At 38.4% G+C, this 12,402-nt stretch overlaps 1 protein-coding gene across 1 annotated transcript in view; it reads left to right on the forward strand.

Annotated features, from left to right (window-relative positions):
• Positions 1–3,432: 3,432 nt before the first annotated feature.
• The window catches only part of FAP (fibroblast activation protein alpha), a 64,828-nt gene continuing 55,858 nt past the window's right edge, over positions 3,433–12,402 (forward strand). The window contains exons 1-3 of the mRNA XM_070934167.1: positions 3,433–3,506; positions 5,009–5,153; positions 5,951–6,080. Coding sequence (XP_070790268.1) covers positions 3,433–3,506; positions 5,009–5,153; positions 5,951–6,080 — 349 coding nt within the window. The remainder of the gene's footprint in view (positions 3,507–5,008; positions 5,154–5,950; positions 6,081–12,402) is intronic.

A 12,402-nucleotide genomic window follows, 5' to 3' on the forward strand; every position in this document is an offset into this window, starting at 1 on the left:
CCGATTCTGATTCCGATTCCAATTCTGATTATTCCTATTCCTGTTCCTATCTCCTGTTGCTACCCCAAAGAGTATCACTACTACATTATCCCAGTCTCTAATTAATCTCTCACAAACAGTGAATGTTTTCTTTGCCCCAACTTTTTTTAGTGGCTAAAACCAGCACAGCAGGAAAGCTGATTCTCATTCTTGGCCACCCATTTGCAGAATAGTTTGTGGGTAAGACTACTAGCCTAACATGTTGTGTTTCAGTAGAGTGGATTTGCTGTTTCTAAAGACCATTTCAACCAGTGGACCTTCCCCCTATCCCCCCTTGGAGAATTCTAGCACCAGATCAGTCCTGATAACGAATTGTATGCAGCAGTCTTTAATAAAGCTTTACATAGCCCATCCCTTTGTCAGACCTGAATGCAGTAATTACATTTTTGGACTACATCTTCTTTCCTACCTGTTGCAACTCTACCCTTCCTCTTTGTGGGGAGGAGGGACAACTTATCCTAATAAGATGTTTTTCTAAGATTTTTTCGTAAATGAATTGTTATGAGAGGAGACACTTTATCCACTTGATACATTGTGATCATACCTAAAAAGTCTGCTTCCTCATGTGACTGCCAGGAGAATTCTTTTCCCTCTAAAGTACTCCTGTGAAAAAGAGGATTTCCAAGAAAATTGTAATAGATGAAATGAATGGATACCCTACCCACCTTGGCTAAAACCAGCATAGGTGTGCTGTGATACTCAAAAACTTTTCCCTACTTGTCCGATTCAGGAGGGGGAAAACTAAGACCGTATGTAGGATAGATTTTCAATCAGGGAACAATTTGTTCATGCTCAAGGGAGTGTTTTCTTCTTTGAATATGTAGCTGCTTCCTATTAGAAACCGAAAATACTGCTCAGGAATACTATATAAATTAGACGGCCTCCTGCCACAGCCATCAAAATGCCTAAAGATACCTTCTTTGGAATTTAACAGAGTTCCTATCCTATCTGGCCTCTTGGAAGCAACGTACAATCGTACATAATACTATCAACTGTAGGAGGCAGGGTCAAATGTATCATCAGTTTGGAATCCTTACACAGCCACAAGAGACTTAAGCTCAGCCCCTCCCCCCCATGATTTCCATTGACTCCTATCTAGTGCCAATTTGACTTGACTATTAGTATATCAGATTGTTGTGAATAGGTAACATGGAATAAACCTTTAGTGCTTTGAACTCAAATCCTGTGCTTGCTCCTGACATTAACTATTCTAAGAGCCTAGAGTTCAGAATGCTTTTTGACAATGCTTACTACACATGCTTACCCATACATGGCTGGGACACTTTTCTTGCGTCCACTCTTGTTGCAGTTTTCTTCTTTTAGCAGACAATCAGGGACAGCTTTTTAATTTATCTAAGTTATTAGCATTGGTTAATTAACCAAATAGGTCACTTAAAATGAAAGTTATCCTGTGAACAGTACTGAGCCTCATCAAATTATGGCTGCTATATACAACATGTGCCTTCCTCCATCCAACAACCTTGGCAAAATCAAATCAAAACTTTAGTGCAGCTAAAAGCCAGGAAGAAAAAATCAGTATACAAGCATAAGGCTCACCTGACAGTGCTAGTATTATTATTTTTAAAAAGGAAAGATTAAATTTGGCATAAACGCCAATAACATCAGCAGTGTAAAACCACGCGTGTAATCATTTCACCCTTTCCCACTCTACAAGAACACAAATAACAAGTGACAGGAGTTTTATGATACATGTCTTGTGGCAGCGCAGAAAAAAAAGTGTTGCAGCATCTCCATGAAGGCTCATCGGTATTCACTGCGTAACAGTAAGATGTCATAACTCTCCCCTCAATTGTGATTGCAGTTCTACAGAAACAGGATCACTGACCTAGCAATAGCAATAGCACTTAGACTTATATACCGCTGCACAGGGCTTTACAGCCCTGTCTAAGCAGTTTACAGAGTCAGCATATTGCCCCCAACAATCTGGGTCCTCATTTTACCCATCTCGGCAAGATGGAAGGCTGAGTCAACTTTGACCCTTGTGAGATTCGAACTGCCGAACTACACACAGCCTGCAGTCAGCAGAAGTAGCCTGCAGTACTGCACTCTAACCACTGCACCACCGTGATCTAGATTGAACTACAGCTCTATATCCAGGAGGAATTGTGCTACATGTTTTGTGGCCTAGTCCCTATTTAATATACATATCTTGGAAGAGGTCACCATACGTCATTTTATGTATAAGGGCCTTCTCCTAGCTGAATTGAAAATTATTACTGAAAAGTGAGGTGATGCTGCTCAGATGGAATAGTTAAATTTATGGGGGTGGGGTATTTATTTTCCACATTTTTGAACTGCCTATCTATGATAGTTAATTGCTGCTATCCAAACTCCAGTTTCTACTCAAGCAAGGCTGGAATCTAAATTAAGGACAGTTTCTAGCACCACTTTTGAGAATGCCAAATATAGCTCTAAAAACCTAGGCTGTACCATCTCACATGGTCTGAACTTAAGTGAAAACAGCAATTTACTCAAGGCTGAGCAGAAAACAGTAGCAAGGAAAGGAATGTAAATCAACGTCTCTTGGAAAGAAAACTTGCTTGGGTAGGTGGTTTCACTTTGAACAAGAGAGTGCAGAAGAGAAATCAAAATCCAGTCTGAAGTTAGGCAGAAAAGTCAGGTTTGTTGGACAATCCAAAGCCAGGGCTTCACCAGCAAGATTCACATGGATGACACCCCAGAACAAGAGATAGAATAACAGTGTTAGAAGGGCCCTTGGAGGTCTTCTAGTCTAACTCCCTGCTTATGCAGGAAATCCTACACTACTTCAGACAAATGGTTGCCCAATCTCTTCTTAAAAACTTCCAGTGTTGGAGCATTCACAACTTCTGGAGGCAAGTTGTTCCACTGGTTAAATGTTCTAACTGTCAGGAAATCTCTCCTTAGATCTAGGTTGCTTCTCTCCTTCATTAGTTTCCACCCATTGCTTCTTGTCCTGCCTTCAGGTGCTTTGGAGAATACCTTGACTCCCTCTTCTTTGTGGCAACCCCTGAGATATCAGAACACTGCTATCATGTCACCCCGGTACTTCTTTTCATTAAACTATAGACATACCCAATTCCAGCAACTGTTCTTTATATGTTTTAGCCTGCAGTCCCCTAATCAACTTTGTTGCTCTTCTTTGCACTCTTTCTAGAGTCTCCACATCTTTTTTACATCAGAGATCAGAGAGTTGTTTCTAACGGAGAAACATGGGTCAGGGCTGCTTCTTAAATTAAGTTGCAGCCAATTTTCTCTAATCAAGAAAGTTATTCCCTTGCTTGGCAAGGAGCCTCATTGAGTATCTTTGTTCTGTTCTCCACTTTACATGCTGAATCTAAGGGCTTGGAGCCATACCTCATCATCTGACAATAACACCCAGCTGTTCTGATGATGCCTGTATATGATCAGACTCAGAATGTCCTGAGGCTGGCATTCCACAGGTTCAATGGAGCAACTTCTTCAGAGTAAGAGTCCGAATCCTTGGCTATGATACCAAGTCCCTGAAAGAGTTTGATGGTGGCAGATAAAGGATTTCCTTTGTGTGGTGGAATTGCAAAATGGTCAAGGTACTCCTTTGCCCCTCTCGTTGGCTTTGGCAAAATATTTGAAGATGTTAACTTACTCAATTGTGCAGCTGTTGATGGACCAGCTAAGTATTGTGAATCTTTTAGAGAAGATCATTATCAAACATTCTTGATAATTGATCATCAATTATTGTCTTGGCAACATTGCCAGGGCACTCATTGCGTTCTTTATATCACCTTATATTGGGTAATAACAAGATTGTCTACCATATAGTAAGATTGGCACAAACCTATTTCCCAGTTTAGTGGCATGAATGTAGCTGGCTTCTAGTTGCTGGATAAGATAATTAATATAGAGGTTACCTTCATTAATAAACAGTCTGATGATATGGAGTGCTAGCTGTAATATACGGTTATCCTGCTGCTTAACAATATCTCTTCTTGTGCTAGTCAGGGGGATCTTGTGAGTGGCTTGGATTAACCCAGGATCCATGTCATGGGACGCTTGACACTAAGAGCCGATCTACATGACAAGCTCAACCAGCTCTAGTATTAGCCATTGTTCACATCATGAGTCATGCATGACATTATCCTTTGCCTGCCCCCAATCCCTGCCCCCAGAAGGCAACCTCCACCTATCCTTTCCTGCTACAAATCTAAAGTAATTCATTCCAACTTAAGGTTCTTAATTTTTTAAATTGGGTTTTAAAATGTTTTTTAGATAAATTGGATGTCTTAAATTTTGTTTTTTGAGCCTAAATTATTTAATCTGTTTTTAATAGTTTTTTAACTTTTGTATGTCTTTGTATTTTATCTTGGCTGTTCACCGCCCTGAGTCCTTCGGGAGTAGGGCGGTATACAAATATGATTAATAAAATAAAATAAATAAAATAAGGTTGATTGAACTAAACTTATTGCTCATCATGCTTATTAAACTTATTGTTCGTCACCCTATTCCTAATCCGTAAAGGGGGCGTGCATAAGCGCACCCGTATGTCTACCATCCCTGTCCTATTGTCCCGATTTATCTGTATTCATTTCCTTTGTTCATGTCCATGTACGTATTTATACCTGCTATCTTGTACATGTTTGACAAACAAACAAACAAACAAACAAACAAACAAACAAACAAACAAACAAATGCTTCATTTCATGGCAGGCCACTCTAGATATTGCTATGCACTGTGGTGGCAAGACCAGTTGCTGGTCTCTGCTCCCTACCTCATATTATTATAGGTTCACCAAAGGAATGGTGAAAAGCTGGGCTTTGTTCTTTTCCTGCTTTACCTATCAAACAGATAAATCTTTTTTAAACAAAAGATCAAAAGATAAAGCTGGCAAGGATTCTTCTACTTTCTCTTCTAGCCCAAGTGATAGGGAAAAATAATTAAATTTTAGTTTTTTTCTGCCTTTATCGCTTTTCCTTTCCTTTTCTTCTCCAGTCTTGGAAGGATAAAGAAGCAGGAGAATTCACCAATTAGGGTTGTGGTAGATGTGGTCCAGACAGAACATCAAGCCATTTCTGTGTCCAAAGCAAGGGAAGTGGTGGAAAACGGGAGACAATTTCTCAAGCTGGCTTCATTCCCAGTCAGTTTATACAGAGAAGGGAAACCATTTAAAGCTGCAGTATAGAAAAGTTCTAGGACTGTCTCTTCAAGAATCACATCCTCCATAATGACCATGAATGTCTCCAAGCTGACTTCTGACTTCATGCCGCAGACTTGGGAGACTAGAGAGTGCCCTTCCTTTGAAGCCATGGCCCCCATTTTCTTATTATTTAGAACAACAGCCCCCAAGGCACCAGGGACTAGTTCTGGGGAGAGAGGTTTTTCCGTGGACCGGAGGGGTCGTGATTTTGTGTGTCACCTGCATCTCATGAATGGGGCTTCACTTGTTTGCGTGGCCCGGTTTCTGGCATGCTGCAGACTGGTGCCGGTCCACGGAGCAGGGATTGGGGACCCCGGATTTAGAACATGCGTAAAAATCTATCTCTCTCAATAGCAAGACAGCAAATGTTCCTCTTGAATATGCATTGGACAATGTATTGTTATTTCTTTTTGAGCTTTAATTTAATTTAATTTTAATTTTTGATTTATATGCCGCCCTTCTCCGGAGACTCAGGGCGGCTTACAATGTGCTCAGCAATAGCCTTCATCCTTTTTGTATATTTATACAAAGTCAGCTTATTGCCCCCACAACTGGGTCCTCAATTTACCTACCTTAGAAAGGATGGAAGGCTGAGTCAACCTTGAGCCTTGGCGAGATTCAAACCTGCAGTAATTGCAGGCAGCTGGTCTTAATAACCAGCTTAATAACAGGGTGCCTTAGACTACTGTACTACCAAGGCTCTTTGTGATCTCAGGTTTCATTTTATTTCATTTTAGACTCTAGCAACTGAGAAAAAAGTCTTGCGCTATCTCTACTCAGCAGTAAACTGGCTATTGTTGGATTTTGGGAAGCATCACCTACCACCTAGCAAAGAGGATAAAGAAGCAGAAAGCCAAGAAAATGGAGGTGAGCATATGCATTACCAAAGCCAGAACACTCTGGAACACAAATTATATATACCATTTTTAAGTTTGGTTCTTGGTTGTTTATGTTAAGCCTGCAGTGGAGCAGATTCAGGGAGGTCAAAATCAGCAAAATTGTAGGTCGAGCATTGCAATGCAAGGCTATTTGTTTATTTCAGGCCATGCACACCGTGAGCTCTGTGTATATGCTTTTGCAGTGGTTTCAGTAATGTACAACATCAACAGTTAAGGTAAACTCACCTTATCAAAATATCTTCGGGAGGGAATGAACTATAACGTCTTGCAAATCCATGCAGTTGTTCAAGTCTCAGGAACCACTAAAAAAAGATTGTGCCAGGTTCTCTTGTTCTCAGACTGAATCCCTTATGAAAGCCCTTTAACTCCAGTTTCCCAGCCGCAGTGATGAAGCTAGGTGAGTTTAGACTATACTACCAATATTATGGATGTATCTGTAGTCAGGTTTATCCCCTCCTAAGTACAAAATATTTTAAAATAAGAAACAGTTGTGCAATGTTACAGCCAGATTTCTGTAATAATATATTGCCTCATTGCTTGCCATTCTCTGAGTGACACCTTTGACTCTAACTGTACTAGTGACAGGGACTGTGTGGAAGAAAAATTGCCTGGGTTATTGCTTCTCATTTTGTTCAATGAATTGACAGCAACATCTGTCATTTGCTGACAATCAAGGGAAAGCATGTCTCATTTTAAACAATGGATAAGCAATTTGTCTCCCTCCAGAAATTGCTGAACTTCAACTCTATCATTGCTAGGCTTCATGGCAAGTAGTATGGGATGCTGGGAATTGTAGTTCAACAACCACTGGGGTGCCACAGATTGTCTGTTTTATGATGGACCATTGTGCGCAGCTTAGCAGAATGGACTATGTTTTTCTTAACCACTTGAAACTTTATTTAGTAATGATGTATCATATAGAAACAGAGAGAAATAGAGAAGTAGAAATATGTATTCATTATTTTTGAATATTTTTGAATATTTTGTATTCAAAATAGAATAGAGATTTTGAATGAATCCTGTATTTATTCATTCAAAAAGGGAAATGAATACAGTATATTCATTTCCCTTTTTCAAAAGGCACAATGCTCTTTATTGTTTCTTTTAAAGATATATAGTATGCTTATTTCCCTCTTTTAAAAAGTACAGCAACAATACTCTTTCTTCTTTACCTTACTGCTTTTTAGTCTTACTATAATTCTTTTATTTTCTTGAAAACAAAAGTGTGTTTCTTTAAAAAAGAGATATCTATGAAGGAACAGATAATTGCTGAGGTATACTATTATCGATATAATATTAGTAAATAATACCAGGGTAGACTATTTTTATGAAAAAAGAACCATATTTTTTGAGCTTAATGCCAAAATCTTTACAGTATTATTATAGATGCTAAAAGAAAAGAAAAAGAAAACCAGCCCTAACAATAATATAGGTAAATTTTTAAATTTCTGATTTCTCCCTTCTTTGTATCCCAACTGATTTGCAATACTTGTTGGCATACGTTTTAGAAATCATACTCTACATATTTTTATTTCCCTGGTTGCATAATATGTAATATCTGCGTGGACTATCTTTAACATTATGTAAGAAAACAACCCCTAATGAGCTTGGGGCCTAGTTCCATATAAATGCTCTGATAGTTCCCAGCTGATAGACTGGTTGGGAATTCTTGGAGTTTTAGTGCCAAGGTATCTGATATATACCACATTGGATAAGATTCTTACTTGAAAATGTAATTGGAAAAGAATAAATCCTGTGAAAGAGGAGGTGGCTCAAATTCGCTCTGTATGTTGGGTGTTTCCATTTTATTCACATTTCAATGGTGTCATCAGTCTCAGGTTTAGGAAATTGAAATATTGCCATTAAGACGGATTCTAAGAGGAACCAGCAGTCTAATCTTAAGCATTCTTGTTTAAAAGTAGATATCACTGAGTTCCTCTGGATTTGTTCCCAGATATGTGCAAATGGATTGCAGCCTAAATGAAATTTGACATCAACAAAGCTGAATATTATATTAAGGGTCTGTGCAAAAAGGGGAATTACTCTGTTTTGCATTACTGTAGTCCTTTATATCCTAGATTCAACTTGAATTTTCTCTCATTCCCTTCAGCCCTTGACACGTTAAATGAGAGTTTCTTCTTATTTGTGTGCTCATTCATCATGGTTTCTTAAAAAGGTATCCCCATTATGATCAATGGATCTTATCATCAAGTAAGAATGAAGTAAGATTTCTTTAATTAAATGCATGCCTTCTGTCTGATACACACACACACCTCTGTGTGCCTTCTCCAATATACAGTGGTGAGCTTAAAAGTTTTTGACAAGAAACTGGAATCGTGATATTTTGGAACACATTGGTAAAACCATTACTCTCTAAAACAATATTTATTATAAATGCCAGCAGCTCTCCTGGAATTACAGATAGATAGATAGATAGATAGATAGATAGATAGATAGATAGATAGATAGATAGATAGATGATAGAGAGAGGGGAGAGAGAGAGAGGGAGGGAGGGAGGGAGGGAGGGAGGGAGAGAGAGAGAGAGAGAGAGAGAGAGAGAGAGAGAGAGAGAGAGAGAGAGAGAGAGAGAGATCAGCTCCCTGATCCTTTTCCCAGGGAAGCCAGTGACGTTCTTCCCAAAGTATAAATCCCAAGTTTCTATATACAGATACCGAGACATACTCCACTCTATTTTTATATGTCAGCCAACAGATAAAATGGATTTTCTTTGTCTTGATTGTACTATGACTGGATCTTAATTTAAATCTTATCTTCCATAATTCCAAAACATGCTGTAAGTAGTACATGCTAAATTTGCTGCTGAGTCATACAATTCAGTAAATCTTTGGGTAAGCAGATTTGAGTTATGACACAGACCCTTTGCAGCCACCCACAGTTCATTGCGGGGTTTAGAACGCCCTTAAAAATCTGTTTCCAATTGTATGGAAAACCTTTGAAATTTGGCATGGCTTATTAAAACACATTTAAAAAAAAAAAGTCAGTCTCCTATTCGGTCAGCAGCTCTAGCTGCTTTTCAAACTGCTTTGGGAGAGTTAGTGACCAACTTTCAGAACAGCAAGAAGCAGTAGGACTTTTTAAGACAACAGGAAGCATGAAGGTCTGTAAAACAAAACGAAAACTTAAGTATCGGAATCTGGGCAATTTAAATTGTGTCTGGTGCTCCGCTGTGGAGAAACGCTTGATGCGTAAGCATGCTCAAGCAAGGAAAGAAAAGTTGAAAAGCAAACTTTAAGATTTCTGTAGTTGGCAGGACTTGACTAAAATTGTTGCAGAAATGCCGTACGCTTAGGAGGAAGGGAATGAACGATGTGAAAATTTGGGCTCGTTTCTTTCCTGCAGGTTCAGCTGAAAATCCTAGTTGGAGTGATCTCCTGCCTTTTGCTCTCCTTGTTAGTTCTGTGCATTGTGTTAATTCCTGCTAAAGGTATGTTAACTTTGGAGGGGAGGGATGGGGTGACGAGAGAAATATTTCCTTCATTTTGCATCATTGGAAGTATTTGCAGAGAATTTTTTTTGGGGGGGGGAGATGGAATTTAGGATGTGTGCATGATAACCTATTTTACCAACACCCTAATCTGGACAGCATTGGTGTGCACACAACATCATTTCCCCCCCTTTAAGCTGAAGCTACTGTATTTAGTGATATTTGTGCAAATATTTGTAACTCTGCAAAATTGTAAATCGGATAAAATTTAGAAATACTGGACAGACGTGTCTGTATCCAAGTAAAAGAGAAATGTTTGGAGCTATCAATGCATAGGATCTTTTCAAATGATATATTTACTTGCATTTACTTTGCATTGCATGGAAGCCAAGGTCTTTCAGTTCGAGGTGTAAACTCTATGCTAAACAACCTTGCTTCATGCATTGCTTTTGGTTGGGCTCAGTTTTGTTGTTGTTAGTTGCGAAGTCGTGTCCGACCCATCGCAACCCCATGGACAAAGTTCCTCCAGGCCTTCCTGTCCTCTACCATCCTCTGGAGTCCATTTAAGTTCACACCTACTGCTTCAGTGACTCCATCCAGCCACCTCATTCTCTGTCGTCCCTTTCTTCTTTTGCCCCCAATCTTTCCCAGCATTAGGCTCTTCTCCAGTGAGACCTTCCTTCTCATTAGGTGACCAAAGTATTTGAGTTTCATCTTCAGGATCTGGCCTTCTAAAGAGCTTATATAGCTAGTCCTCAACTTACAACCACAATTGAGCCCCAGATTTCTGTTGCTAAGTTGTTAAATGAGTTTTGCCCTATTTTACCCCCTTCCACAGTTGTTAAACGTTAAGTTGAATCATTGCAGTTGTTAACTTAGTAATGGGGTTCTCATGGCTGTCCCTTTGACTTTGCTTGGCAGAAGATTACAAAAGGTGACCCTGGGACACTAAAACCATCATCAATATGAACCAGTTGCCAAGCATCTGAATTTCGATCATATGATCATGGGGATACTGCAACGTCCATTAAGCGTGAAAAATGACCATAGGTCATTTTTTTCAGTGCTGTTGTAACTTCGAATGGTCACTAAACAATGGATTGCAAGTTGAGAAATACCTGTAATATACAAGTTCTAGAGTGTTAATATGGTTCACCTTTCTTACCCACCATTTTACTTTACATACCCCTCAGATTGCCTTCCTCGTACAGATTTGAGCCAAATCATTGGGGACCTGGGATCATCCCTCTTTTTAAAAAAAGTTCAGTAAACAGTTCATTTTTCTAAAAAATGGAAGATAGAACAACTTACTAAGGAAGAATGCATGTACATACACACCCATATACAGCTGCATTTTTCATTAGCCTACTATTTAAAATTATGCTATATTGTTATAAGCACTATGCAGTCAGTAATGGGGGGGGAACCCTCTTCTGGTAGTTTTATATTTATATATATATATATATATATATATATATACATACATACATACATACATACATACATACATACATACATACATACATATATATATATATATATATATATATATATATATATATATATATATATATATATAATATAGAGACCTTAAACTCCTCAGCTATCCTGGTGTCTGTTTGAGCAAAATTAATGTTGTCTAAGAAGAAGCATTAAGCACTACTTTGAACAGTTCTATCAGACTCTGCTTAATCTTTTCTCATGGCCAAAAAGCTCCATGGGTTAAACCCTTAAGTGATAATTCTGGAATCTGGGACCTTTGGCAGGCATGCAAAGCCTATCTGCCAACTCACTAAATATTTCATTGCTGAAACTGAGCTAAGAAGTATTTTCTAAATGTTAACAATTGTGCACACGGTCTCTTTCTGTTAATTGCACACAGTTGTAAAATACTAATATTTCAATCCTGTAGTGGCTAGAACTAAAACTGACTGAATCTCATCAGTGGTTTTAGGACTTAAAACTGTTTTTGTCCTATTGTTTAATCCTGGAACTTATGATACGAGAAGACAAAAGTAACATCTGAGCATGTTGAAAATGCATTTTTTTAAAAAGCCTCCTCTTTCATTTATACAAAAGGTGGAGAATGAGGAAGTAGATCAGAGGACCAAGAGGTTTTGATTTAGCTTTTTCCTTTAGTTGTGCTGGGCCAATTATTCCCACTGACATAGTGGCAGGAAATTCAGGAGTTTGTCATTTCCGTCCATCTGCAGAGCACCAATTCGGGGAAGGCTGTTCTAACTGAAGTTTACAAAAACGTACGCCAATTTGAAGTTTTGCTTAGCCAAGTTGATCTTGTTTTGACAAATAAAATTGAGTGACAGTAAACAGATCTAGTTTGAAGACTCAGGCATCGTCCACAGTACTATGGTAGATACTAGAGGTTGCTGCCAAAATCATCACAATTTCTTCACACAATACAGTTTATTTTCAATATAGAACATATTGTAAACATGCAATTTACATGACACCTGTCTGACCTAAGAGCTAGTATAAATGGATACCAGAAATTCACCATTCACCTTTTGCCTACAATGGACTTAGGTTACAGCAAAATGAAATAATGTCAAATAATGAGCACAAACCTTACTTGAATAGATATTTCATAGAACTGCTGGAGACTGCATAGACAAGTCTTACAACATTGATTAAAGGTTAATACAAAACATGCAATTAACAGAAGATGTTTTACGTTTAAAGATGTTATACAAACACATAATTAATGAGGGAATTTCTTTGTATGGAGCATGTACAGCAAATGAAGAACTGATAACAAATCCATAATTTTATGCAATGGAAATGTCTTTTTTAAAAAAAACCAAATGTACTATATAAGTTTTTAATT

Source organism: Pituophis catenifer, unplaced genomic scaffold (assembly GCF_029215685.1).
Source record: "Pituophis catenifer annectens isolate HBS135680 unplaced genomic scaffold, rPitCat1.0.hap2 SCAF_1, whole genome shotgun sequence".
In the NCBI taxonomy this organism is placed as follows: Eukaryota; Metazoa; Chordata; class Lepidosauria; order Squamata; family Colubridae; genus Pituophis; species Pituophis catenifer.